The sequence below is a fragment of the Cupressus sempervirens genome, chromosome 3 (assembly GCF_028749045.1).
Source record: "Cupressus sempervirens isolate cs-2001-9-10 chromosome 3, ASM2874904v1, whole genome shotgun sequence".
Classification (NCBI taxonomy): Eukaryota; Viridiplantae; Streptophyta; class Pinopsida; order Cupressales; family Cupressaceae; genus Cupressus; species Cupressus sempervirens.
This window is the reverse complement of record NC_143120.1, coordinates 900,720,401-900,747,989: the sequence shown is the minus strand read 5'-3', so window position 1 is coordinate 900,747,989 and position 27,589 is coordinate 900,720,401. Positions and strand designations below refer to the sequence as shown.

The window sequence follows — 27,589 nt, the reverse complement described above, 5'->3', positions numbered from 1 at the left end:
AGAAAACTTTGGAACAGTGGGATCGTCAAAATTAAGGATGCATCTCTCACATTTACACATTGTGGCTGAGAGCTACACTGCACTCAATGAGTGTCCCTCGTAAGTTCTAAGTCAGATTATAAATGCAAACACAGGAGCTCGCAATATCATCAAATCAAAAAAATCATCAGTTTGTTGAATGTCATATTGACAATGTGGGAAATAATGAATTGCAATTAGATGGGAACAAGGCTGTTAAGTAGAAGATATTTCTATAGTGAGGCAAATTACAATACTGCTGTCAAGTTTCAACTATGTAGTTTTCAAGTCAAACTCATTAACGATGTTTCATGAGTGGTGGTTACAGTAATCCCTCTCATGAGAATGAATATTACACTTAGCACTCATTGTGTTTAGGCAATGCTCACTGAGGTGAAGCATTGGGCCTTCCTGGGAAGCCACCCATCCAATAGGAACAAGGTCAATACACGGATGGACAAATCATAACCATGAAACCACCAGAGGTGGGGAGGTAATGAGGTGATGGTCAAAAGAGTTTGCTTACAAATAAAACAAATTGCAAAAACCTGTGAACTCTAAAGATAACCTTTGCCATAGATTAGATGGCTAAACATTTGGGGAAGGCAAGACTCCTATATATGTAGCAAGCATCTTATAGAGATAATAGAAAATGAGAACCATCAGTTTCTTTGGGCGTTGAAGATAGGAAGATGACAAGCTTAGTTGGGTGGATGGGACCAAGTTGCCAGGTGGAATCACCATGGAGATTCATATGTTTGCTCATCTTTTTTAATCTGTAGCAGACCAGTTTCACCATCCAGAGCATAAGCTGGTGTTGAAATAGATTTCATTGTTGATGTTGGTCGTTAAGCTGTAACATATAAGCATTTGTACCAAGTTAGGGTTTAGATTTTGGATGGGGCTTGGAGTATTCTCATCTAGATAGTAATAGAGCCCTTGAGAAGTAAGTCATGCAAAGGTCACAAGCACAACAATAATTCTATAGTGGAATAATGGAATCCATTGAAAATGGTCAAGTCAACTTCTGCAGACAAAGACTACGACTGCACTCTGTGCCATGGTGGCTAAGAAATACCTGATAAAACAGAAACATAAGATACATGTGATAGAAACGTCAATTGTAATGATTCAATAAGAAACAGTAAGGTAAAAGGGTGTTTCTAATATATTATATACATGTAAGGATAAAAGAAAATAGAGAATGATTTTATGTAGAATTGCATCCATTGCAGGAACCAGGATTGAGTTTTGAACGAAGTGCACATCAGTGAAACTACCCTTTGGGGTTAGTTCCATTTGCAAGCTGAAGCATAAGTGTTCAATATTTGATGATACGGTTCTAGTGCCACCAAGGATTTCTGGTCAACACTGATCTGTAGGGACCAATCTCTAGAAGTTTTAAGCCCAACCTCGAGACAATTCACTTCTGGAAAAATGTTATTTGCACCCTTCCCCATTAACAATAGCAACATAGTCAGAAGTGTTTGTCTAGGCAATAACAAAGAGCATAATAAGCGTGAAAATAACATCTATTCAGAAAATGCAATGAAGGCGACATTTAAGCTCTGATTTAATACTTTATCAGAACATCAAGTTTTGCTATATAAAATCATCAGACAATAATAGGTTAACCCTACAAAAACAGTTTGCATTTTAGTGATTGCATGATTAACAAGGAATTAGCATTCAGTATACAACTTGAACTTTTCCCATTCTTTGTTTCTTGCTGTTAACTAATTCACATGGATATGCTTTCTCAAGCTATCATCATCTGCATCAAAGATACCAGTTCCTGAAGCTACAGTTGTAGCTAGTCTCCATATTGTATACCACAACTAAATGTAACAGAATTTTCCTTCTCCATCCACATCGTATTCAATTCAGCTGTAATGTCTGCCAAATAAATGACAAAAGATACATCAACTTTGTGCAAGAAAATAGACAAGCATAAGCAGTCCAGATTACAGAATGAGATTATTTTATTATGAAGAGGCCAGAAACGAGACCATCCAAAAATGCTAAAAAAAGGCTAGATCGGCCATATTTCAAAAATGATTAGTCTGGCTCAAGGCAGTTTCATTAGCATACCTTCCAAAGGCCATCATTTAGGTAATGCATATTATCCACTCCTATTCCTTTGTTGATAGATTTTCTGACCAAGCAAACAGAAGAAATTAAATCACTATACAATACATGGAAGATATCAGAATTTGATAAATAAACTGAACTTGACACTATATTAAATGTGATATCTCTGTCAAAATAAGATCCATATAATTGAAGTATAGATAAATAATAAATAAATAAAACAATAATAATAATATAATATTAATAATGTTATAGTTATAATTTACTATAATCATATTATTAGATTGCATAACATTTTAATATTAAAAATGAGAATTAAATATTATTAAATTACACTATAAAATATAATATTTAGATTAATAATCATAATATATAAAGTATATATATTATGCACTATAATATTAATATTAAAAATAATATTATAAGAAATTTTTGATATAACCTATATTTAAAATATGTTATTAATATAATATAATTATTATGTATGAAAGGACATGACTAATCATTATTAACATTGAGAAATCATCATTTGGAAATATGGAGAAATATAAAATAAGATACACAACTAGACTGCAATCAGGGAATGGAAATTAATTAAGGTCAGTCCCAAATAGGGACATTACAATTGGTATTAGAGCTAGCAACCTGCCAGTCTGTGAGGTTTTCTACAGAGGTAATTTCGGTGATTTGTGTTGGACCCTTCACACAATCTTTCCACCACTTCAAGGTTCTGCAAAATTAGCTATTGCATCCAATAATCATGCTCATGCTAAATAGATGTCTTTTTGATGCTTCAAACTGTTCATGACATTCAATTGCTCCAGGCTTGATGTACTCGGCTTCCTAACACTCCAACCACTTTGGCCAATAACTTCAGCACCAAACTGGGAGCGTGAATACCAAGTGTGTTTTGTCCAGAGTCTTCCCACTGAATTCAACACTCAGTTTTTTTTAAAGAGTGAATAAACAATCTTGATACTTCTCACGTAGCACGAAAAAACTCAGCTGTTGGTTCATAATCCCATCACACGTATGCTTCCTGCATACAGTAGTTCATATGTATTTTGCAATGCCTTCTTTGCTTCACTAGTTGTTTGAGCTAACATTATAGAGTTTCACAACAACTCAGGAATTAATGTCTCCATAATTTCATTCAAAAAATATCACGACAACACCCAGGAAGTTAGTTTTTTTCAAAGTCCGGCTATGGAAATAGATTCAAAACCATGGGTAATGCCACTTTTGCAACTGCCTTGAATATTGAAAACTGTCCCACCAGAAAAACAAAGTCATAAAAGCATTGCTAGTTGTTCCTTTCCTGAGAATGGTTCAATTTGTCACAATTTTTCCAACTTTTGATTCAATAGCAGCAGCATCCAATAATGGTCAAATTGCCCAGGAGATGTCTTCCAACCTCGTAGACAATGTCTTCCAGAAGTTATTCCATTTTTCAAAAGCTGATTTTTCAGTTTGCAAATTCTTGTCTCAACTCGTCAATCTTTCTCCTTAGTCTAGTTCAATAGCTGTTTGTATTTTACTGGTTCATCTTAAGAGATTCTTCACGTAAGATACAATTACTGTTGATTTGACCCGTTAATGACAACTCAGCAATCCATCCGTATTCTTGTTCACTGTGCCTTTGATAGGTTATTTTCATGCACATAGCCTGATATACGTATCAATATGGGACACCCAAAAACATAAAAAAATTATTTTCTTCAATGGCATTTAATTTCCCAAGCTTATCTGCACATTTCATACCCACTTGGTTGCCTCCATTAATTCTTATTCATCAGAGGAGTTTTGAAACATTCGTCTACACAACACATTGCTTCTTTTCTCGTTCATTGAAAAAGAGGACCAAAGTTTAACAGTACCCAGAATCTCTGCAGAATTCTGTAACGGCATAAGAATGAATAAAAAGAGAAGAACATTCACAGTATTAATTACCAACATAAAACAGAGATATCAGTAAAGTGCAAACGGCTTATACAGCTCATAACTGGCAATGACAATACAGAGTTGCAAAGCAGAGATAAATAAATACAATGCTGTAACTGTTATAACCAGGTATTGATAACAACAGTAGAGAAGGAAAACACTCTGTTAATAATACCAGACCTATGCAGCTCTGAGGTAAGTACATGACAGATTTTCTATCATCAATTTACTCTAATAAGGCCATGTTCAAATCCTTTATTATTCTGAACTGGAAGAAATAAATATGAATACAATAGGGGAAAGGCCTGTATAAATCCAGCCAACAGGTTATTCCGAGATGGGTAAGGATCAGCATCCCCAAAAATTCCTTGAGGACATGTCCAAGATGGGCTTAAGGGCTTGGATCCACAGAAAACTTGAGGGAGACCATTGAGTTTAGTGTCAAAGCGGCCTAATGCATCTTAGCGTTCCTTCTAGACCATGATTATAACTGGAATAGCATGGACTTTTCAACTCAAATATAGTTTATTACCAACTTACCTATAAGGGTAACTCAGGAGAGAGAATAAGGTATATTTAGGGAGAGGCAAATTTAAATCCAGCCAACGGGTTATTCCGAGATGGGTAAGGATCAGCATCCCTATAAAATGCCTTGAAAACATGTCCACGATGGGCATAAGGGCTTGGATCAAAAGAAACCTTGAGGGGGACCGTTGAGTTTGGTGCCTAAGCAATCTGTTTACATCCTGTATTCTTCTCGACTAAGAATGATAATAAGAGCAAAATGAAACAAGCATCCCACCAAATAGGCCACCTCATGTGGATGCATGAACACTATTGCCACTGAGGCCAAGGGGGTCAAAGGTCTACTATTGGACTTAATATGGGATTGGCTTGGAGTAATTTATCATCTTTGAAATTACATATACACATGTACTAATGATCACTTGTAGTTGTAGGATACCATCGAAGAAGTAAATTTTGTAAATCATCTTCTTGTGTTGTAGGCTCTTGCCTAAGAATATTAAATGATAAAATATAATATTTAGATTAATCATCATAATATATGAAGTAAATATATTATGCATTATAATATTAATATTCAAAATTAATATTATAAGAAATTTTTGATATAACCTATATTTAATATATGTTATTAATATAATATACTGTAATGTCCCCACTCCTAGGATATAACTAAATAATTTATATTAAAACAAACAAATAAAAATAGTAACATAATATGAATTGTTATTAATATAATACTTAATCACAATAACATAATTATATATATATATGGCCAGGTGTTCTCCCTCAAAATGCGTCTTTCTGCTTTCTCCAAACTTTGAGCCATTTTGACCATCCTCGGTCACGAATTTCATCTGCGGTCATTCACCTAGTAAAGAGTTGTTTCGTGTGATTCTTGTGTTCCAGACAACGACTCTCTCCTTCATGCGGTAGTTGCCCCTCCTACATTTGTCCACCAGTCTGGCAATCTTGTTGGTGGGTTGTTTCTTCATCATAATGTCAATTTTGATTTGTCTGAGGCTTTTTCCAACTTGAAATTAGTTTATGATTCAGATGTGTGCACTGTGGCTCCCATGGAAGAGTAGGCCAATCCTAGAGATAATTTTGTTCATATGACTCGCTTCTTGCACACCTTTTGTAGCCCTTGTTATTTTATATCATGATGATCCCCACTTGCCTGCTTAAGGATGCCACAAGTTTGTTCACTCAACTTTTTGGCTATATGGGGTTAGGGTGAAATGTTATCTTTGACTCATATCCATCGGACTTTGGGCTGTGTAGTTTTGCTATTTGGTTTATTGTTGTGACCATAGTTGGAAAACTCGCCAAGCCCCTCAAAAGTTTAATCGGGAAAAACTCGGTGATTTAAAAAAAAAAACTCGAGAAAACTCAGGAACCTAATAAAACCGCTGAAATTTAATTAAAAATATATTTATTTTGCAAAATTTAATGAGAAGATGCATCTAATAAGTTAATTAAAGAGAATACAAAAGAAAAACATAACAGCTCTTACGCTATGCCGAAGATTAAATCAGAAAAGAATTCCACAACCAATCTCAGAATACAGAGAAAAAACTTCAATAGATTGGTCTCACTGTGCATACAGCAGAGATATTGAATTGCGAAGTTAAAAGAATTGAAATTGTACTGATTTGAATTGCTTACAAACTGTTGTATCACTAGCTTCAATAAATAAAGAGAGGCAGTTGAAGTCTTGACTGTGGATGAACTAAAATAGAAGAAGATATTATTACCTAATGAATCTAATAAGGAGATATGTCATGCATTCAAATGCATGGAGAAGTCAGACAAAGAAACTAGCTACCAAACTGCAAGGAAACTAAAATTGTTAAAACATAACTGGACTCAGCAGAGTATACAATACACAGCAAATGCTTATTTAACTGAAGCTAAAAAAGATTAAGATTGCAATAAAATGCAGTTTATTGTGCAAAGTTGCAAACAATGATAGTTGAATAGGCATGCATTCAATCTCTAGCAGTTGTTAATACATTAATACTTTAAATACATGCTAGAATATGCATGTTTTAATGTAATGCTCCACTACTTCCTCACTATGATATTTTTCTTTTGTGTTAGCATTTAATGTAAAAGTCAGTATGCACTCCATGATTGAAAAGACCAAATGAAATTATTTGACAAATTTCATAAGCTCCTTTTCGTTCCAGCTGAGCATTTCTACATCGTCGAAATATATGAAGCATTGAGGAACAGATTAATGCATTTTCCCACTGAAAATTAAGCAAAAATCTGAAAATCAAGCAATTCACGAGTTTTTGAAAAATACTCGCCGAGTAATCGGCGATTAAACATGGTGCAGCTAAGTTTCTAGACCCGCGAGTTAAGTGGTGAAAAACTCACCAAGCTGAAAAAATCAGCGATTTGTTAAAACTCGCCGAGTATTCGGCAATTTTTCCATCTATGGTTGTGACCATAGTTGGAAAAATCACCAAGTATTCAGTGAGTTTCAAACACTCACCAAGTTTTTAAGCTCGGCGAGTTTTTCTCCATTTTACTCGCAGCCTTAAAAACTCGCTGGGAACAGAAAAAATCACCGATTACTTGGCGAGTAATCAGCGAGTGTTAAAGGAAAACTCCCAATTTATGTTGCCCGCGGCCTATGACGGCTTAAAAGGGGAAAAAAACTCTTTTTTTCATTGTTTGTTGCATTTGTGTTCTCTAGAGCCTCAAGGTGTGGAGAGAAGAAGGTTTGGAGGCATTCTTAGCTGATTGCAAGTGATTCAAGGCAGATTTGAGTGGATTTTAGAAGATTCTAACCAGTTTTAAAAGACAGATCTCTTTCCAGGTATGTTTATTTTATCATAGTTTGAAAACTTTTTATAGTTTTAACAAATGTTCTATTTTTTTGTTGTTGTTTGTAAATGATTTCAAATCATTTAAAAGCATTTTAACTCTATGTTTGAATCATTTGAAAGCCATTCAGCTCTATGTTTCACAAATTTTTTTGAATAATATGTAAGATTTTCTAAAAACAAACCCTAATTGTTCTAACTTTGTTTATTCATTTTTCTATAAATTTATGTGTAGGGCAGCAGTCAAGCATTAAAAAAAATGACAAACCCGCAAGAAGAGTGGCCACAAACACCATGCCCATCTAGATACATAGGCACTCGGCCTAAAAATGCAAGAGATAAGGCATGGCAGTATGCCTATGAAGCTCCAAATGATGTTGGGAAGGTGATATGCATTCCATGTGAAAGACTTATTTCTGGAGGCATAAACCGCTTCAAATACCACCTTGCAGGCATAAAGAAACATGATTCAAATCCTTGTCTCAAGGTAATTGAAGAAGAAAAAGATTCATCAATGCCCTACTTGCAGCTGCTAAAGAGAAAAAAATTGAATAGGGAGAGGGCGAAATTAGCTATGAGGGCAGCCATAGTTGAATCTCAAGGAGCTCCTTTTGATATGCAACAAGAAGAAGAAGCACTTGAGAACATACCAAGATCTCTTCGTGGCCCACGGATCCACAAACAAAATGCCTCTTTTGTCGGTTCCACTTCTTCTACATTTCCTAATTCTTCATTACCATCCGCATCAGGGATAGGGAGTTATTTTGTGCCCAGGAACAGTTGGATCACAGCCATCATTAGAGGGCACTGGATAGTTCAAGGAGGTGCTTGAGCAAAATGATATTGCAGCAGCTGATTTTTGGTTTTTCAACAATATCTCAATGTATGCAGCTGATAGTCCCTATTGATTCAATTTGGTGAATGCAATTTCAATATCGGGCAAAGGGTACAAGCCACCTAATCGCAAGGATATGAGTGGAAGGTTAGTATTTTACTATTTAGTAATTGTAAATAATTGTGATTCACTTCAGTTCATTGTTATATTTTAAATCTTAATTGTTATTTCCTATTTTTTACTAACATTTTATTACACCTAAATTTTGTAGGTTGCTTGACAATGCAGTGGGTAGGGCAACAATATTGATAGACGACCAAAAGAAAAAGTGGAAGAAGTATGGCTGCACCATTTTATCTAATGGGTGGACAAATGGAAGAAGTAGAACCATTATTAAGTTCTTGGTTGCTTGTAAAGATGATGTGGTGTTTTGGAAATCTGTTAACGCCTCCAACAAAGTGAAAAATGCACACATATTGGCTTTAATATTGGAGAATGTTGTCATGGAGGTGGGAGTAGAGAATGTGGTGCAAATAACCACAGATAATGCAGCAGCATATGTGGCAGCAGGTAAATTTAATTTTTTATTTTCAACATGAATCATGAATGTAATGCTATGGTGTTATTCAATTTAAATTTGATGTAAATACTAAATATGGAAAGTTTGTAACTAATTATTGATTTTTTACTAATCTTTTAGGTAGAATCCTCCAAGAGAGGCATCCCACACTTTTTTGGTCACCTTGTGCAGCACATGTCCTTGACCTTCTTTTGGAGGACATAGGAAAACTTGATTGGGTGAGTCCAGTTGTGGAAGATGCTAGGCGAGTCACCAAATATATCTATAATCACCCATGGGTTCTCAATTTGATTAGAAAGGCCACTAAAAGCAAAGATTTGGTGAGACCCTCTATGACAAGTTTGCAATGGTGTTCTTGACGTTGCAAAGTATTTTCGACCACATATTGGCTCTGAAACAAATGTTTGTGTGTGCTGATTGGGTTGCTTCATCTTACTCAAAGAAGCCCGAAGGAGAGGCTGTGGCACGGATAGTCTTTGATGATAGTTTTTTTGCAAAGGCTAAGGAGATTGTGGAGGTAACTTCAAGAATCAAAACATTATATTTTTAGTTGATTCAAGTTTCATTATTAATTCATAACTTACTATGTTATTAACTAATTTGTATTTTTCAAATTTCAAATGTAGATGTCTATGCCCCTAGTTAGAGTCTTGCGCATATGTGATGGGCAGCAATCCCCAATGGGAGGTCTTTATGACGCCATGGATAGGACCAAAGAGGCTATTAGAAATTACTATCATGGGGACAAACTCAAATTTGACCCCATTTGGGAAATAATTGATAAGAGGTGGAACAATATGCTCCATCAACCCATTCATGCAGCAGGCTACTTCCTCAACCCCATATTCAGGTACTATGATTGTCCTTGAAGTTGAGATTTTACTAAGATTTTATTTTACTTTACTTTTTAAGGTTGTGTAGTAAGACTTGATATCATTTTCTATTTGTTTTAGGGCTGATGATTCCTACTCAGATCCTAACGGAGAGGTCATGGAAGATCTCTCTAAATGCATTGAGAGAATGATATCCAATGAAGAGGAGAGAGACCTTGTTGTGACCAAACAACAAGTCTATGTGGAATCGAGGGGTAATTTGTTCTCTTCTATGCTAGCAAAGAGAGCAAGATCTACTCAAGCACCAGGTAAAGCATCACACTTCAAAACTTTTGCAAATTGATAAGTTGTGTTTCTAATTATCTTTTTTCATTGCTTTATAGCTTTTTATATTTTATTTTGCAAATTCTTGGTGGTCAAGTTGGGGTGGCAATACCCCCAATTTAAAGAATTTTGCTCTCAGAGTCCTATGCCAACCTTGTAGATCATCCCATTGTGAGCACAAATGGAGCTTATTTGAGTCCATCCACACAAAGAAAAGAAACAGAATGACTCAAAAACGGCTTAATGACCTTGTTTATGTGCACTATAATCTTAAGTTGCGCATAAAAAAGGCACAAAGTTCAGCACTACCTGGTCCACTTGATCTGGATGAGATAGATCCTTATTCTGATTGGACAGCACAGGAGCCAGGTCTATTGTTTACACTAGATGAGATCCCTGATTTGGAGAGGCAAGCCATGGAGGGGGATGCTGGAATTGATTTTCATTTCACAGTGGATGACATTGAGGACGAGGATGATGATGATTCCAGCTCAGAGGACGAGGCATTACCAGTGCCACATATAGGAGGAGATACATCATCTTCCAGGACGCCGAGTCAGTCAATAGGGATGTCGAGCGAGGAGGCACAACCACAAAGTTCACAGTCACGCAGTGCACACCCTATCCCAGTGCGGGGCTATTCTTCGAGGACTAGACCCCCTCGCTTTCTTACTAGTGTAGCTGGAAAGAGGAAGATGTGATTGTATTGATGTATTTAGACTTTTAGTATTTACTTCTACTTTGACAGATTGAAACTATTTACTATTTTGCTTCCTGCCATGAGCATTCCGCATGAGAATGCAATTTTGTATGCACTATGCATTTATATATATCTAAACTCTGCTTGTTTCTTTTGTGTTCTCTTTAATTAACTTATTAGATGCATCTTCTCATTAAATTTTGCAAAATAAATGCATTTTTAATTAAATTTCAGCGGTTTTTTTAAGTTCCCAAGTTTTTTTTAAAAAATCACCAAGTTTTTCCCGATTAAACTTTTGGGGGGCTTGGCGAGTTTTTGCCTTTGGCGAGTTTTCCAACTATGGTTGTGACTTCCGGCAGCGATCTCTTCTCCTTTGGCGACCTGTCTGGTCTTCATCAATATTGATTTTACCAGCTGTGGTGTCTAATGTTTTTACGACCGGTTTCTAGCCCGTGTTCTTTCACCGGTTCAAAGTTCAGCTGAACTATGACCTGTTTCATTGTTTGTCACTTCAAACGCGGTCAACCTGCACTTGCTCCGTTCCATAACATTTTTGAACAGGCCCTTTGTAAAGTTCTTGATTCAGATCCTTACTAGTTAGCTTTTTGGCTGGAGTGTTTGTAGGAGTTTGGCAACATTGATTGTAGCCCATTTATAAGGGCATTTTAGGGATACTTAACTAATATGCTGTTCCATTCTCTTGCTACCTATTTTAATGAGTTCATTTATGAGCCTCAATCTATGTAACCTCTTGTATTCAGTAAGGATTTAGGGTTTTCTTGCTGTTCTTTCCCTCATGAACTTTGAATCACTATTATTTACTAATATATCAGTGGCTTGCGACTTTTGCCAAAAAAAATTAATAAATAATAATAATTCTAGAGTAGAATTTAAAAATAAAATAAACTATTGATTAAATTAATTATAAATAATTATCATTACAACTAATAAATTGCAAATAATATAATGAACACTGACCATACAAACCAAAGATGATTATCTACCATTCGAGAGGTGAAGAATTGACCAGTCTAGTTTCTCATACGAAATCTATTACGCCACCACTACTAGCATACACAGTTGGACTCAACGCTGCTGGCTACATTTCCAGTCAAACAATATCCATTTATCAATTAAGACTCTTGAACGAGATTCCCCGCTCCATGTACGCGTACTTACATGAAGACCATATTGTGCGACATGTATTCCCAATTAATATCTCTAGTAGACAATGGCAATTCAAGTATCCAATTCGTATAACATGATAGTCTGGTCATTTCAATATCAGTCAAACATCTCATATCACGCATATGAGAATAACCTAAATTGTCGGTGTCCAAACTTCAAGTCCAAGATAGTATAAAGATGATAATGTCTTCAGTAATAATAAATGATTATAAGAGATAAGATAATTATTATTATTATCAAAAGAATAAATAGCATTAAAAGCAACTCAAACAAATATACAAAGGTAGAGGTAGTCAAAAACACGTGGTAGGTGATGCGATTTGTATAGGAAAGTGATTTAAACAGTCAAAAAGAAACTAACAATAACTCAGCATGATGCGATTTGTAGAGGACAGTGATTTAAACACTCAAAAAGAAAATAATAACTCGGCATCATTAACTATTGAAAGGGTGCAACGTATGGAATAGGGGCACGTAAGGAGAGATGTGTCTCTCAAGACAAATGGATGCAGATGTTCAATTGGCACATTATAAAACTATAATTGATTTCACTTTGACAGGGGAAGAAAAAAGCATTGCCCAAAACTAAAGCACATAAACGGTTACAGTTCAATTTAGAAGGGAGAATATAGAAGTGGCATAGTCTGAAAAACATTCCTCTATTATTTTAGTTCTGGTCTCAATCGTATCATAATGAACAACTGAAAACTATGGGAATATATAACTATAGCCTCAAGATGCAATAATAGTTTAAGCCTGTGTTGCTCAAAAAACGTTATTATAAGAATAATACTCAAGGGAAGAAACCCGATAAGTACCTCTAGAGACTGATTGAATACAGCAAATTACATCATTGCTGTAGAGTAACAAATAGCAGATTTTTGTTAAATTCAAATCTTCGTATCTGAAATAAGTGGCAATAGTACTGATCAAGTTATGAAAAGATCATCATACTTGCATAGTCTACATGATTCCTGTCAGTGGTAGTTAAGATCTCTTATCTTAATGCAGATATAATTATTCTGGATATGATTACATTCCATCATTCTTGATAGTTATATTTGACCGAAGCTATTCACCCACGAGTGACATAACACCAAAAGCCCCAAAAGATCAGTAGTATTAGTTACAAGATTCAAGAAGAGTTGGCAAAAATTAACGGATTTCCGGATGATAAGAAGAGTTGGCAGATTAACGGATTTCCGGATGATTGATTAATCAGAGGAACAAATGTGTTCCTTATAAAGAATTACAAGGACGTTGTTTCTAAAAGAAACAACGTAGACTGAAGACGGAATTAGAAACAAAACTTGAGACAGGATAGGAAACATTCCTATCTGGACTGAAGACGGACTACAGACAAGTAGTTGACTATTATAGAAAGTATAAGATATTATCTTAATACCCTCCCTTAATGGTCAACGTACGGATGTCGGAACATTCTGTGATAACTGAGACCCTCCCTGGATCTATAGAATGTTGAAACCAAGAAGCTTTGCCAGAAGAGTGCTATGACTCAAAATAAGTTGCAATTACAAAACTTCGTTTTTGTGGAAAAAACGGTAAAACCCAGAATCTAACGCAACCTTGCGTATTACAGACAACTTGAAATGATTTTTGAGGAGAAAATCAACATACCCATGAAAAACAGAAACAAATTCAGAAGGCGAAAAATGCAGCTTCGCCTTGATCAGGAAGCTCGACAACTTGTGTTGTTGGCTGGGAAGCATTTTGCCTTGCTTGGGCAGCCAAACGTTTCCAGCACTCGAATTTCATATGGCCGAACTTGTGATAGTAATTACACTGTACATTTTGCTTCGTAGAGCCATCCAAGGATTGAGCAGAAGGTTGATGCCGGGAAGGCTAAGAAGACTGATGGTTGCCAATGTTCTATTGAAAGGATTTTGCAGCAAAGGCTTGCTCAGTGGAGGTGGAACTGGAGCTGCTACCAAACTGTTGTTTCCACCGATCTTGCTGAAGCAGCAGGGTGCAAAGATCAATGAACTTTAGATCAACACCAGTAGATGTGATGTTGAGAGTCTCGATAAAATGCTCATAGGATTTTGGTAAACTCCGAAGAGTGATTACCACAATATCCTCTTCCTCCATCTTGCGACCGATGGCAAGTAACTAATCACGGATTTCCTGAATCCGATTTAGGTGTGCCTGGAGCAAGGTGCGCTCATCCATGACAATAGAAAACAAAGCGTATTTTAGAAAGAAGGCTCTGCTCTTGTCGGAAGTCTCATAAAGACCTTTTAGATGTGTCCAGATTTCGGCAACTGTCTTGCCGGATGGAATCTGAGAAAGCTGGTCATCAACTACGGATAGTTTGAGAAGCATTACTGTCTCTCGATTGTTCAAATCCCATGTATCTTGATCAGGACTCGGAGAAGTCGGACGCTACGTAACACCCAAAACAAGTTGAGTGGTGTTGCGATATTCGAAGATTGCGATGATGCGCTGCTTCCAAGTTCCATAATTGCGACCATTGAATTTGGAATTATGTTCGAGCAGAATATTTGTCAGAGATGCCATGGCACATTTTCCAATGAAAAACTGTGAAAATCTGTGAAGGCACGTTCTTCGAGGCAAAAATACGGAAGAATCAGAGAATGACCCTGAAGAGAGCTCGAAAAACCCAAAAGGAATCTTCTGTCGTTTTTTGGATCCGCTGGCTCAAAAATCGAGGCACAAAAATCGAGGCACCCAAGAAAAACGAACAACCCAGTTGAGTTCTCGAAATACCCACCAAGAATCTGCAAACAAAATATTTTTTCGAGGTCAAAAACTAGGGTTTTGAGAAAAATAACAGTCGGCGGCCAGGGAGGTCGGATTTGTAGAAAAAAATGGCAGATTTGGATAAATGAACACCCGAAATGCTGGCAAAGATAGGCGAAAGGGCTGGATAGACAAAAACAACCCTTCAACAATGATTATAGCAGACGAAATACCGGTTTTTTCAAGCATTCTTCGGCTCCAAAAAAACGATTTGCAGAAAACGTGAGATGTTTTTGTTTGCAGAAAACGTGAGACATTTTTGTTTGCAGAAAACAAATGCAAGCAGCAAAAACGTGAATCACGCGTTACAAATTGAAATGAAGCTCGCGATTTTCAGACTGAGCCGCGGTAGGGTTTGTAAAAAAAATGCCAAGAATCTGCCCGATTTGCACGTGAAAAAACTCCAAAATCTCCCTGCAATTCTCAAAAGAAAAAACCTAGCCGAAACTAAGATTTTTCACAGATGAATTTCTCAACAAAAACAAAAAACCCTAGACGAGCTATTTGAGAAAAAACCTCAAAAATTAGATCGAAAAATTTTAGCAAATAATTTTGAATGAAATTATAATTTTTTCAAAGAAATTCAAGTATTGGCTCTGATACCATGTTACAAGATTCAAGAAGAGTTGGCAGATTAACGGATTTCCAGATGATTGAGTAATCAGAGGAACAAATGTGTTCCTTATAAAGAATTACAAGGACGTTGTTTCTTTGTTTCTAAAAGAAACAACGTAGACTGAAGACGGAATTAGAAACAAAACTTGAGACAGGATAGGAAACATTCCTATCTGGACTGAAGACGGACTACAGACAAGTAATAGGAAACATTCCTATCTGGACTGAAGACGGACTACAGACAAGTAGTTGACTATTATAGAAAGTATAAGATATTATCTTAATAGTATTGACAAAATAAGCACATTGAGAGGTATCAGAATTATCAGTACAAGTGTTAGTGAATCAATAGTCCCTAATTTATACCAAATTAATAAAGGGACACATCACAGTGGTCACAGTACTGTTAACCACAAAGCTTCGATTGAGACCACATTAAAAAATTCCTAACAGCATTAAAAACTAACCATGCCCCTCCTTGTCCCCACTCTACAGAATTTAGAGGAACGTCTCTAGGATGTCTTCACAAAATAGGGAAGATTTCCTCGAACACCCCACACTGTTAATACTGCTTTGGGAATTGCTTTCCATTCACAACATACCTGTGAGGCCCCTATGGCGTCAAGACATACCCTGCACATTATATGAAGGCTATCATAAAAGAGAGCTAGGATAACCAGATCATCCATACTAGACGCCAAACCAAGCACAGTTCAAACCGGTTTGTGGTATAAGTCTTGTCCTCCTGTGGGTTCAGAGAGGGTCCATGCCACACAGGCTTGGTTCAAACCAGACCATGGTTGGTCTAATCCAGGCGGGCCAACTCCAAATCTGGTGAACTTACATGAACTAGGGCCCACGGACATTGGCCAAGTTGTCTTTGTTTGTTTTTTTGCAAATTTCATAATTTTTTGACATCCACAAACCTAAAAAGTGGGTTTGAAAGTTTTACAATGACTTCTAACTCTCATTTGTGGTGTGCAAATAGGTTATTTTGTCTTGAGTTGGAGCGAATACATGGTTGAGCAAGAGTTTGGTTGTGCAAGGAGTCAAAAGATTGATTTTTAGATCTTCAAGTGTTTGTGCCTCATTCTGACACTTTTGCAAGCTTACAATGAGTGGAAAAGGTAAGTCCTTGTTCCATTTGCTTTTGTTTTTGCTTAAGTTTTTTATTTTTATTTTCATTTCTCTTTCATTATCCAAAGTTGTCACAAGGTTCGCTGAATTTTCGGCTCCAAGTTCGAAAAATCGGCGAACCTTAAAAAATATTAAAAAAATAAGATAAATTCATCCTAAATCCGTCTGAAACAAGCTGCCATCGTCGTTTCTAAAACTGTGAGTGCAGGTCATAGGTCATGGGTTACAAATTCTCCCATCTTGTTACACATTCTACTGTCTTCTTTCTCAGTTGCTTTCATGACATTAACCTCTCTGCTTTACCCTCTACTTTCAACGTATCTTTAACCCTGCAATGAATGGCGTCTAAACAAACCTCGGCTACCATTCCTCTTTATCAGCAACGACGTCTAAACTAAACTCCACTTCAATTATTCTCCGTCGACTATTTGGGGCATGGCATATTATTTTTACGTTCAAAGATGATTTATTTAATAGGATTAGCTAATAATTTTCAATTTTTATTATAGTATGTTTAACATTGAGATTACTTAATTTTAGGTTTCATTAATAGTTACAAATTTTTATTATCGTAGGTTTTGTTATTATTAATTTATTACTATTATTAATTTTATATTATTTATCAAATATTAAAATATATAAATATTATTTTTTATTATATAATAATAGATTGCATATATTTATAATTAAACATGTCAATATTTATATTATTTTCTATTATTTATCAATTATTTAAACATATAATAAAAATAGTATATACTTTTTTTTTTTGAAAATTACATTGCGCAAATTTAATGTTGAATTTTTTTCAATTTTTTTGGCTTGTCGAACTTCATCCAAACTTCATAGTTGTCGAACTCTAACTCGAACTTGAATCTTGTGACTTAGGTCCAAAGGATCTACCCATTTTTTTTTAGATCGTTCTCTTGCTTTTATATTGAATATCTTTTTGGCAATTTGGGCATTGCCATCGAGTCCAAAAGGTTGCTTCAATTAAAATCGACTATAAACATGCCTATATTTGATGACAATCAAAGTTGGGGCAAACAAAATTGTAGAACAAGCCTTACGACCCGATCTGCCATCTTAGTACACTAATCAAAATAAAATAAAAAAATTCTGCAATTTTTCAATTTATTTTCACAGTTCTATTATCAATATTTTTCAAGCAAAATCTTAGGTTGAGGCCCTTTCTATTTGTCATTTTGTCATAGCAGAGAACAACACAGAGAATATTCTATGTCAGATCACAGCACAATCAATCTGGAGAATAGACCTGACAACACCAAACACCAGACACTGAGCCTGCTTTCCACTAGTTTGTTTGAAGTGGGGACAATGGTTATTAAAAAGAAGAGAAACATATGCCTTGCAGTCCATGTGGGATTAAGCACCACCACTTGTCCAGGTTTGTCGCTCTGAACCCGCCAACACCCCCCTCCCCAACCTGGCCCTCATCGCACTACCCCACCTAGGCAAAACATGGCACCACACGATCATCTCCCTTTGATTGCGGATCACCAGCACCTGTGAATTGATCCACCTACAGACTTGCCCCAAGGCACCCTCAGCTTTGCACCTTGCTTAGCAAAGCTACTTAGCGCTTCCCATCGTCCCTAGGCACAATCAGGCACTCCAAACGCAGCCCCTCCTCTTGTAATGTGGGCCTACAAGTCCACCAAGCAAGCAACTCGCCCAATCAGACCTGCAACAGAAAATCAAAGACTCTACGATCTGCTCCTGTGGAAAAGAAAAGAGGAGGTCCTATCCTCAACTGCATATCACACGATCCATGCAGACATAGCAGTGGAAGCGCAGGCCCATCTTTTGCATACACGGTAACATACTCTTGCCCCTACCTCAACTTTGAATAAGGCCCTCGTCCAATCATTGGTCAGATCTGACTCTCTCCCGCAGTAGATGATCTATCCCAAGGCCCCGAACAGTGCAGACTCCAATCCCCATGCCTTTTCCTAGCAACAGACAGGTGATTTGTTTGCCATGTCAGCACACAGTGTACACCCAGTCATCAGATTTGGTTGACAGTCTTTTTTTTGCCATGCAATTTTTTACTGTCCTAAAATTGACAGTTATTTAAATAGGACAGATTAGCATTTTGATGTGATGGCCATACAGTCATCAATCTTTATCATGTCGAGAGCTGACGTCATCATTAGTTGCACATTCCTACCTATCTCTGTTTGAGTTTTTGCTTTTCAAATCACCTTCAAAGGTTCATTTTTGCTCTTTTTTTGAGCAATTTTAGTTTATTTAGGGTAGAATTTCCTAGTAATTGTAGTGGTGGTGTTAGTTTTGGTGGCCACATTAATCAGAATTTGCAGATTTTCACGACTGTTTTTGTCTAATCCTGCAATTTGCAACTTCCAGAGCTTTGTTTGGGCACATACGATAACATTTTCAAGTGCAATTATTTTTGGATGTGCATGATTTTTCATCTAGTTTCCAGATCTGGAATCAATTTTCAGTGATTTGGAGTGGGCATATTACTTTCAAAAATAGGTCATTTTGGGGCTATATATGTACTTGGTTAATACTTAGATTTCAGTTTTTTTATTTGCATCAATAATTTTAAGGAGTTGTCAGTTTTTATCAATCATTCTTTAGTTGTATAATGGATTTGTCACAAAACAAGATCCTCACTCCATATAATTATCATGAATGGAAACAATCACTTTCTAATCAGATGTTGAGTATTGGATAGCTTAGAATGATTTTTGAGCAGGATCTAGAACCAACTACAAATGTTGCAAAAAGGAGGAAATGGTTTGATTGAAAAGATAAGACACTTGGCTCTCTTAGACCAACCACCTCTCATGATTTTCTATATCATGTTGCATCTTGCACATATCCTCATGATACTCAGACAACCTTGGAAGGAATCTTTGATATGCCTAATAGAATGAAAAAATTCAGATTGGAGAATGAACTCATAGGTCTAAATCCTTGTGATTTTGACAATGTTCAAGACTTTTTCTCTAAATTCCATTCTATTAGATTAGAGCTTTCTAATTGCGGCACCACTAAAGTTGATGAACAATTGGTATTATCTATTCTTCCCAAGCTAGTTCAAGACTTTTTCTCTAAAGTCCAATTCTATTAGATTAGAGCTTTCTAATTGCAGCATCACTAAAGTTGATGAACAATTGGTATTATCTATTCTTCCCAAGCTAGGTCATGAATTCTCAATCTTTGTTTCTATGGATATTCTTGGTCATGCATACAAAATGCTTCTCTTGATGAATTTGCAGCTCAACTCACAAAGACCAAGCGAAGTTAGCACACATTGGTCACTTGAAGCCTTCAAAGCATCAAGCATTGGTTGCAAATGACTCCACTTTAAAGGCTTACATAGGCAAAGGAAAAAGACAACACAAGGGATATCATGTCTCCTACCGTCCTTCTTATGGGGGGATAATTCCTTGTATATACATCATGTATGTAGTTCTTGGGGGGTCAAGTACTCCCTCCCTCCATCCATGCATCTTGTGGTTTTTCATCTCTCTTTTTGGGGGAGGCTTTTTCCCATGAGGTTTTCCCTATTTTTTTGTTTTATGACAGATTGCATTTCATGTATTGCTTTGGATATTATACATGGGTACCTAAAATGGCCTAGTCCTTAGGACCCATCTTGCATTATAAGTTTAACTGTATTTCCCTAAGTTGCACTTAAGGGGGTGTTCAGCTCGTGGCGAACAGGAAAGAAAACATATATTCAATGCAAAATACTATTCATCATCAAATGCTTTTCTATACATAACAATGATAATGATGCCAAAATACATAAGTGTCCACAATATTTATAATGTAGGAAATGGTGCAATGAAATGACACAATCGTCGCCGCACTGGTAACTCTCTAACCACCCTTTTGTCGGACAACATCATCCCCCCAAAAAAGAAAAATCGTCTCCAGGCGACTTCAAAAACCAACAAAATAGGAGACAACAATATACAACATAGAAAGAATATAAACTAGGGAGGAAGTTGCGTCCCTGAAGAGCTCTGCTATCGGCGCAACTCGTACACTTGATCTGTGCAAATGCATAAATCCTTTTGAATCCGCGTATTAACCTCCACTACTTCCTTCAGAAGAAGGACTGCGTCCATAGCCTGGGCCTTAGTTGTCTACAATTCTTGCTCGGCTGCCTATAGTCTTTGTTCGGCCATCTCCTTGTCTCGCAAAAGCGTTGCGCGCTCGGCTGCCCACGCTGCCTGCTGGCTAACCAAGTCAGCAACTAGCTTCTCTCTAGTCTCCCTTTCAACCGTCACAAATCTCTCAACTGTGATCCTATCTGATGCCCTGTCTGCCTCTGCACACCTTTAAGCATAATAGACGCCTTTATATAACCCCACTATCTTGTGCGTCAACTTCTCCATCGAAGTGTTGCGTGGACCCAACTCAGGTTCTGTCACCCAATCAGTCAACATCTCTGGTGTCTCAACTGCTGGCCATCCCCTATCCTCAAAGCAGGAGCGAAACCGTTCAGGACAAATCCTCCAAATATAAGCTTGAATTAAATGCAACTCTCCCCTACGAGTCAAAGCCTGGCATGCAACAATGCCTCCTTTCTCTATCACAACCTGCATAGCTTTAAGGTATTCCCTACATCTGTCCTCATCCGACCCATGGTCCTCCTTCGTCACATCGTCGAGGGTCCAGTCCCCATCGATATCCATCTCTGCCTCTCCTGCAGTAGCCACGTCCACATCCGGTGCCGCCTCCTCTACGGGCGCATCCTCGAACTGTGGTACTCCCACCTATTGTGGCTCTAAAATGGCAGTTGGTCCTGGGCATACCCCTCCATGCCTTGGGGACTAAATGGAAGGACCGACCTCTGCTGGAATGAGTCGGAACTGCTGTCGTAGGAATGCACTAGCTCTGTCCATCACCTCAATCTTCTCGAGCTGAGCTGCCTGCATCAACTGCATGCTCTCATTGTATTGTGCTGGTTGTACTAGCGAAACTGGTTATACTGGCAAAACTGGCTGGGCTGGCGGAACTAGCTGGGCGACGTCAACCAACAAAGAGGAAGAGATGGTGACTACAGTATCAGAACCAATCACATCTAATCAAACCTAAAGTTCAAACTCTGGCACTAGCAACTCTACTGTCTCTGCGGCTGGCTCTGCTGATGCAACAAAGTCTGGCGAAAAACTCGGTGAAGGCATAACCTCTGTTGTGGTCGTTGGTGGAATCACATTTGTCCTGTTCATCTGTGGAATAACATTTGCCATGGCCGTAGACGGATTCATATCTTCCGCGGTCGATGGTGGAGTCATGACAACCAGCGCATGTCTCTGGCCAAATGGAGGAATGAGTGAAGTGGTGGCGGTCAAGTGTGCCGAAGTTGGCAATTGGGAGGGGTAAAAAATGTGGAGCCGCATCACTGCCAACTCCCGCCGAAGTACTTTCTTCCGCGGATTCGGCCCCACTGCTCTCTATAGTGTCCTCCCGCTGTCAGTGTCTCCGTATGCCTCCAACCCCTATAACACCTTCTACCCGGCCACAGCCCCACCTGTGTCTAAATGTCTCCAATAGAATATTGGGGGTTCTCCTGGCGCCAACTTCCCCCTCAGTGGGACTTCAAAATCGTCAAGTGGAACTTGATGAAGGGCTGCCTCCAAAAACAAACCGATGGCATAGTGCAGCATGAAGAATGTCCGGTGTTGGAGTATCATAAACTCCTCCATCCTATCAGCGAGGACCATGGCCCAATCGTACACGATACCATTCATGATGTCGTTCATGAATGTAATCTACGGAAAAACTATATCCGAGGCCCAACTTCCCCCGTCAACCTACTTTTAATTACATCCATGATACACCTCCAGTGGCCCTCCCGAATAAAATCTCTCCGCAGTCCTCGGCTCTTGCCACCCTTCACCACAAACTCCATTTCCTCTGGTGTGAGGTCGTAGCCTACTAATTTTACCCAATACTCTTTACGTTCTTATGACAACTTACGAGTCTTGGTCTCCACTTTCCATCCTCCTTGGCCAGAAATGCCAAAAACCCTACTAAAATCTCTCGATTTGAAGGAGACTGTCATACCATGCTGCTTGTAAACAAATGTATTGATTTTGCTGTTCCTATTGTACGATTCTATCATAGTTTGTAAAATCGATTCAACTAGCCAAATGGAAAATATGGGAAGTTGTCTTGCCCAATGTACTTGCGCTCGTACTAGAATTTATTTAATTACCTTTGTATCTGTAGTTTCTTGCCACCATTTCTGACACTCGCTATCGTTGAGTCCTTCAAACTGGACCGTGAGGTGTGAGAGGTCAGCCTGCACTTTTTGCTTCTTACTACTAGATGCTGTTGGCCCTGCAACTCATATTCCAGAAGCCAACACTCTTGCATTCTTTTTCATATTTGCTTTCAACTGCTTTATTTTTCCTACGGATTCCATTATAACGGTTTCTTGCTTTGTCTTTTTATGTACCTAAAAGAAACGGTTAGGGTTTCTCTTACTCTTTTTCTCTTTTGTCTCCCGCAACAAAATTTTCCCACGGCAATGATTCCCACGTGAATTGCCTTTGTTGTCCTCTACTTGTCTACAGATATTCTTTCTTCTCGTGGATGATGTGCCTCAATATATTCCACTTCGTAGCTTCTTTCTTTTCCTCCAACACTTATTCTTCTTTTGGCTTCTTCTTCTTTTTGCCTTCTTATCGGCATCAATACTGATTATCATGAACTGCCCTTCTCCACGATGAATGCTCTATACTTGCAGCTCTATACTTGGTAACTATCTCTTTTCCCTGTCCTCTTCTCTACCTTCTCCACGGCTGCAATTTCCCTTTACAACTTTGGTTTGTTACCCGGCGTGGTTTCTTTTATCTTACGGCTGGATACTTTGTTTTAACCTGCGGCTGCCAATTTTCATGTTCACATACTGTTTGCGAGAGTTTAAAACATGGTCCATGGAAGTTTAAAATCGTCCGCGAGAGTGTGGCCTAATTTTTGTGGGACTTTACCACCACGAGACACAAGTGTCCACGGGACACATTGTGTCCGCGGAACACATCATGTCCGCAGGATACTTTGTGTCCACAGACCACAGTCCATTATTTTTATTTATTTTTTTCTTTTTTCTTTTTTCTTATTTTCTTTTTTTCTATTTTTTCTTCTTTTTCTTTTGAATTTTTTTCAATTTTATTTTTATTTTTACTCACGTCCAAGTTGGCGATTATTTCTACCTTCTTGTTGCTCCTGATAGATTTTTAACTTCAATCCATTGATGACCTTGAAAATCTAGCGCCCATCCAAGGTCCACAGTTTGCTGGATCCATTGTCGTTGACTTCTCTTACTTTATATGGTCCCAACCACTTAACCTTGAACTTGCCTGGTTTTATCTCATTACGGCTATTGTACCAAAGCATGAGTTGGCCTAGCTGGAACCTCGTCCTTTTCAAATGTTTATCGTGCCACGCTTTCCGACAGGTTTGTGCCACTTATGTCACCCATTGTGTTGTTAATCTGCGTTCGTCCACTTAGTTCAATTGGCAAAGGCATTCTCGTAAACTCTCCATATCTCCTAGTCTATTGTCAATTGCAATTCTTAGACTCAGAACCATAAATTTGGCTTGTACCACCGCTTCTTGACCAAACTTCAACTAGAACGGCATCTATCCCGTTGTGACTTTAAATGTGGTATGGTAGGCCCACAACGCCGAAGGTAATTTCTCCTCCCAGTCGGCCTGTTCAACGCTACAGGATTTGTATATGATGCCCACCAAAATTTTACTTGTGGCTTCCGCCTGACCATTGGCTCGTGGATAGTACAAACTTGACAATGAATGAAAAATTTTGAATTCTGTTGTCGATAATTTAATCACGTAGTTGACGAAGTGAAATCCTCTGTCACTCGTCAACTGAATAGGTATACCATACCAAGTGATGATTTGTTCGTACAAGAACTTGGCCTTGTTGATTGCAGAATTATCAAGTAGTGCCCGTGCTTCTACCCACTTTGTTGGATACTCCGTGGCTACCACTATGTATCGGTAGTGCCGAGCCCTACTCGCCTTCAGGGGACCCACGAAGTCTAGTCCCCAACGTTCAAACAAATCCTGGGCGTGGGACAAGTTTAATGGCATGAAGTCCCTCTTGAGCGATTTGTCGGCTCTGTGGCATGTGTCGCAACTCAACACCCATTCCCATGCGTCATTGCTTAGCGTGGGCCATCATAACCTAGCAAGCAGAACCTTTCGTGCTGTTGTATCAAGTCCCATGTGGCCACCTGTCGGTCCTTCATGTGCTTCCCTTAGGACATTTTGCACTTCTTCCTCCATGACACATCGCCGAGTATTTGATCAGGACCCATCTTATAGAGAAGAGCATTTATTAACTGAAACGTCTGACTTCTGAGAACTAACTTCCATCGTTCGCTGGCGGCATCTCTCTTGGAAATTGATATGTTGACAGGTATTCTCCGATAGATTTATACCATTCTGGAAGAATGGCGATTCTAAATAGATGTGCATCTAGAAAATTGTCATTGACCCCTTTCGGTGGTTCCCTGGACTTGAGTCAGAAGAGCTGCTCAGTAATGACACGACTCTTCCTGGGTTGTACGATGATGGTGAAGGTAAATTCCTGGAGCAACAACCATCTGCTGATTCTACCTTGGATGATTAGTTTTTTCACTAGGTACATCAACGCCTAGTGATACACGTAAAAGGTAAATGGTGTGGCCAACAGGTAATGTCTGAACTTTTGTACCGAATACACCATTCCAAGAGCCTCCCTTTCAATGGTACTATAATTCCTCTCAGCTTTTGATAGTAGCCAACTTGCAAAATACACTGGGTGATCGAGACCATGATCACCAGTCTGCGCCAACGTCGCACCGATAGCGAAGTTTGATGCGTCCATGTGGATGTGGAACTCCTTGTCCTAGTTAGGATACACCAGTATGGGCGCCCCCAACAATCTGTTCTTCAATTCTGAAAAGGCGGTCTCTTGCTCGGAAGTCCAGATGTATGGTTCTCCTTTTCGTGTCAACTTGTCCAGGGGCAAAGCAATTCTGGCATAGTTCTTTATAAACCATCTATAATACCCAATGTGTCTGAGAAAGGACTTTACTCCAGATACGTCCGTTAGGGTTTCCATTAATACTATGACCCTTACTTTATCCGGGCCGGCCTTTAGTCCCATCTTGCAGATGATATGTCCAAGTAGTTTTCCCTGAGGAACCATGAACCGACATTTCTTTGGATTTAATGCTAGCCTTGCTCGTCGACACCTCTCCATACATTCCTGAAGTGCCTTTAAATGGTTGTCTTGTCCATTGAAAATGGACCAATCATTCAGAAATGCGCGGAAGTTGTTGATCGACATTTTGTCAAATATATGCAAAATGATCATCTAGAACGTGGCGGGTGTGTTACACAATCCAAAGGGCATTTGGTTGTATGCATACACGCCATCCTCCACCACAAAAGTAGTCTTCAGTTTGTCTTCCTCTACGATGGAAATCTTGTTATAGCCATCAAATCCATCCATGAAGGAATACATTTCGTGTCCGGCCACTTTCTCCAGAATCATGTTGGTGAATGGAATCAGAAAGGGATCCTTTATTGTGACCACGTTGAGGCATCGAAAGTCCACGCATATCCGGATTTGGATCCCGTCCTTCATCGATATCACAATAGGTGACACCCACTCGCTTGTTTGAACCTTGAATATTATGCCGGCCTCCAGCATGCGCTATATTTCCTCCTCTATGCGGGCTACGTAGTTTTTGTTCACTTGCTACAGGCATTTCTGCACACGTATGGCTCTGGGTACTAGCTGTATGCAGTGGACAAACATCTCCGATGAGATTCCCTTTAAATCTTTGTACGTCCATGCAAATACATCTTTGTACTCAAGGAAAATTTTGAATGCCACGGCCTTCAATACTGAGTTTCAGTCGTCTCCCACGAGTATGTTCCTTGGATTCTCCGCGTCTCCAAGATTAGTAACTTCTACAGACGACTCCTCGTATCTTATCTCCTTCCCTTCGAAGTAATGGGCAAGACTCTCATTGATCTCCACATTTCCCTCTTTGTACTCCACGAATTGTGGTGGAAATACCTCCTCATCTTCAGGTTCTTCAACGCCAAGCATGTACGTATGGAAGAGTTCATAGTCTTCCATCTGCCAATGAAAAAGCCCATTTAGTGAACTTGTCTCATCTTCGGAACACTCCTCCAATTCTAAGACGCCTTCGTCATTCGGATTCATTCTGCCTTCATCTCTTCGGTGCTCTCCATCTGACTCGGACTCTAACGATGAGGCCATTTCTTCACTTACCACTTGCGTTTGAAGATCAATTGCAAACTTCCGCCCTCCACTTTCTATTGACAAGATATTCTTCTTCCAATTATGATTTACCTTCGCGGCCACCAACCATCCTCTTCCAAGAATGGCGTCATATCCCTTTTTCTTTAATGGGATTACTACGAAATCTAGCACAAATGGTTGCATGCCGATAGTTACTTGTTGAACCACTAAGGTACCCAAGGGTTTTATCCCCTGTTAGTCGTCACCGAGTAGGTTGAATGTGGACGGCCATAGGGTAGGTTTCCCCAATTTCCTCCACGTCTCTTCGAGAAGAACATTCACCCCGGACCCACCATCCACGATGGTGTCCGTCACGATGATCCTGAGGATTCCCATCTTGACCACCGCCAGATGACAACCGCTACTTACTGTCAGCAGCATGGGATATGTTGCTGACCCTCATGGTTCAGTTGGCTGTCCTTTCATCTCTGTCGTTTGTGCGTGGGTATTCAGCAATGTCGTCCTTAGTTGCGGCACTACTTGTAAGAGGTCTCAAACTCTGATGGGCACCTCCATTTGTAGGATCTAATTGACTAGGTTGTTTTCTCCCTCCGATCGTCGAGGAACGGCCTCTTTCATATCCTTCGCAGCCTTTATTGCTTTCTCTACATCCTCCTATGCCTCTTGCAGCCTTTGCTTCTCTGTGAGGGGGTCAGGATAAGTGGCTTGTTTAGCCTGGTTGCGGGTAACGACCAGAACCTTTTCTTCATCGATGTTAATGAGATTTCCTTGTTTCAGGCAGTTCGCATCTTCGTGGTCCCTTGGACCACACCATCGACATAACTTCTGCAGTGTCATTCTTCGGACACTCTCTGGCGAAGTGGCCCCAC

At 38.7% G+C, this 27,589-nt stretch overlaps 1 protein-coding gene across 1 annotated transcript in view; it reads right to left on the bottom strand.

The window, feature by feature from the left end:
* Window positions 1-1,532: 1,532 nt before the first annotated feature.
* LOC149569706 (pseudouridine synthase and archaeosine transglycosylase (PUA) domain-containing protein) overlaps window positions 1,533-27,589 on the bottom strand; it is a 112,206-nt gene continuing 86,149 nt past the window's right edge. The window contains exons 7-8 of the mRNA XM_089822425.1: window positions 2,110-2,173; window positions 1,533-1,914 (exon numbers count right to left, since the gene is read on the bottom strand). Coding sequence (XP_089678551.1) covers window positions 1,897-1,914; window positions 2,110-2,173 — 82 coding nt within the window. The 3' untranslated portion in view covers window positions 1,533-1,896. The remainder of the gene's footprint in view (window positions 1,915-2,109; window positions 2,174-27,589) is intronic.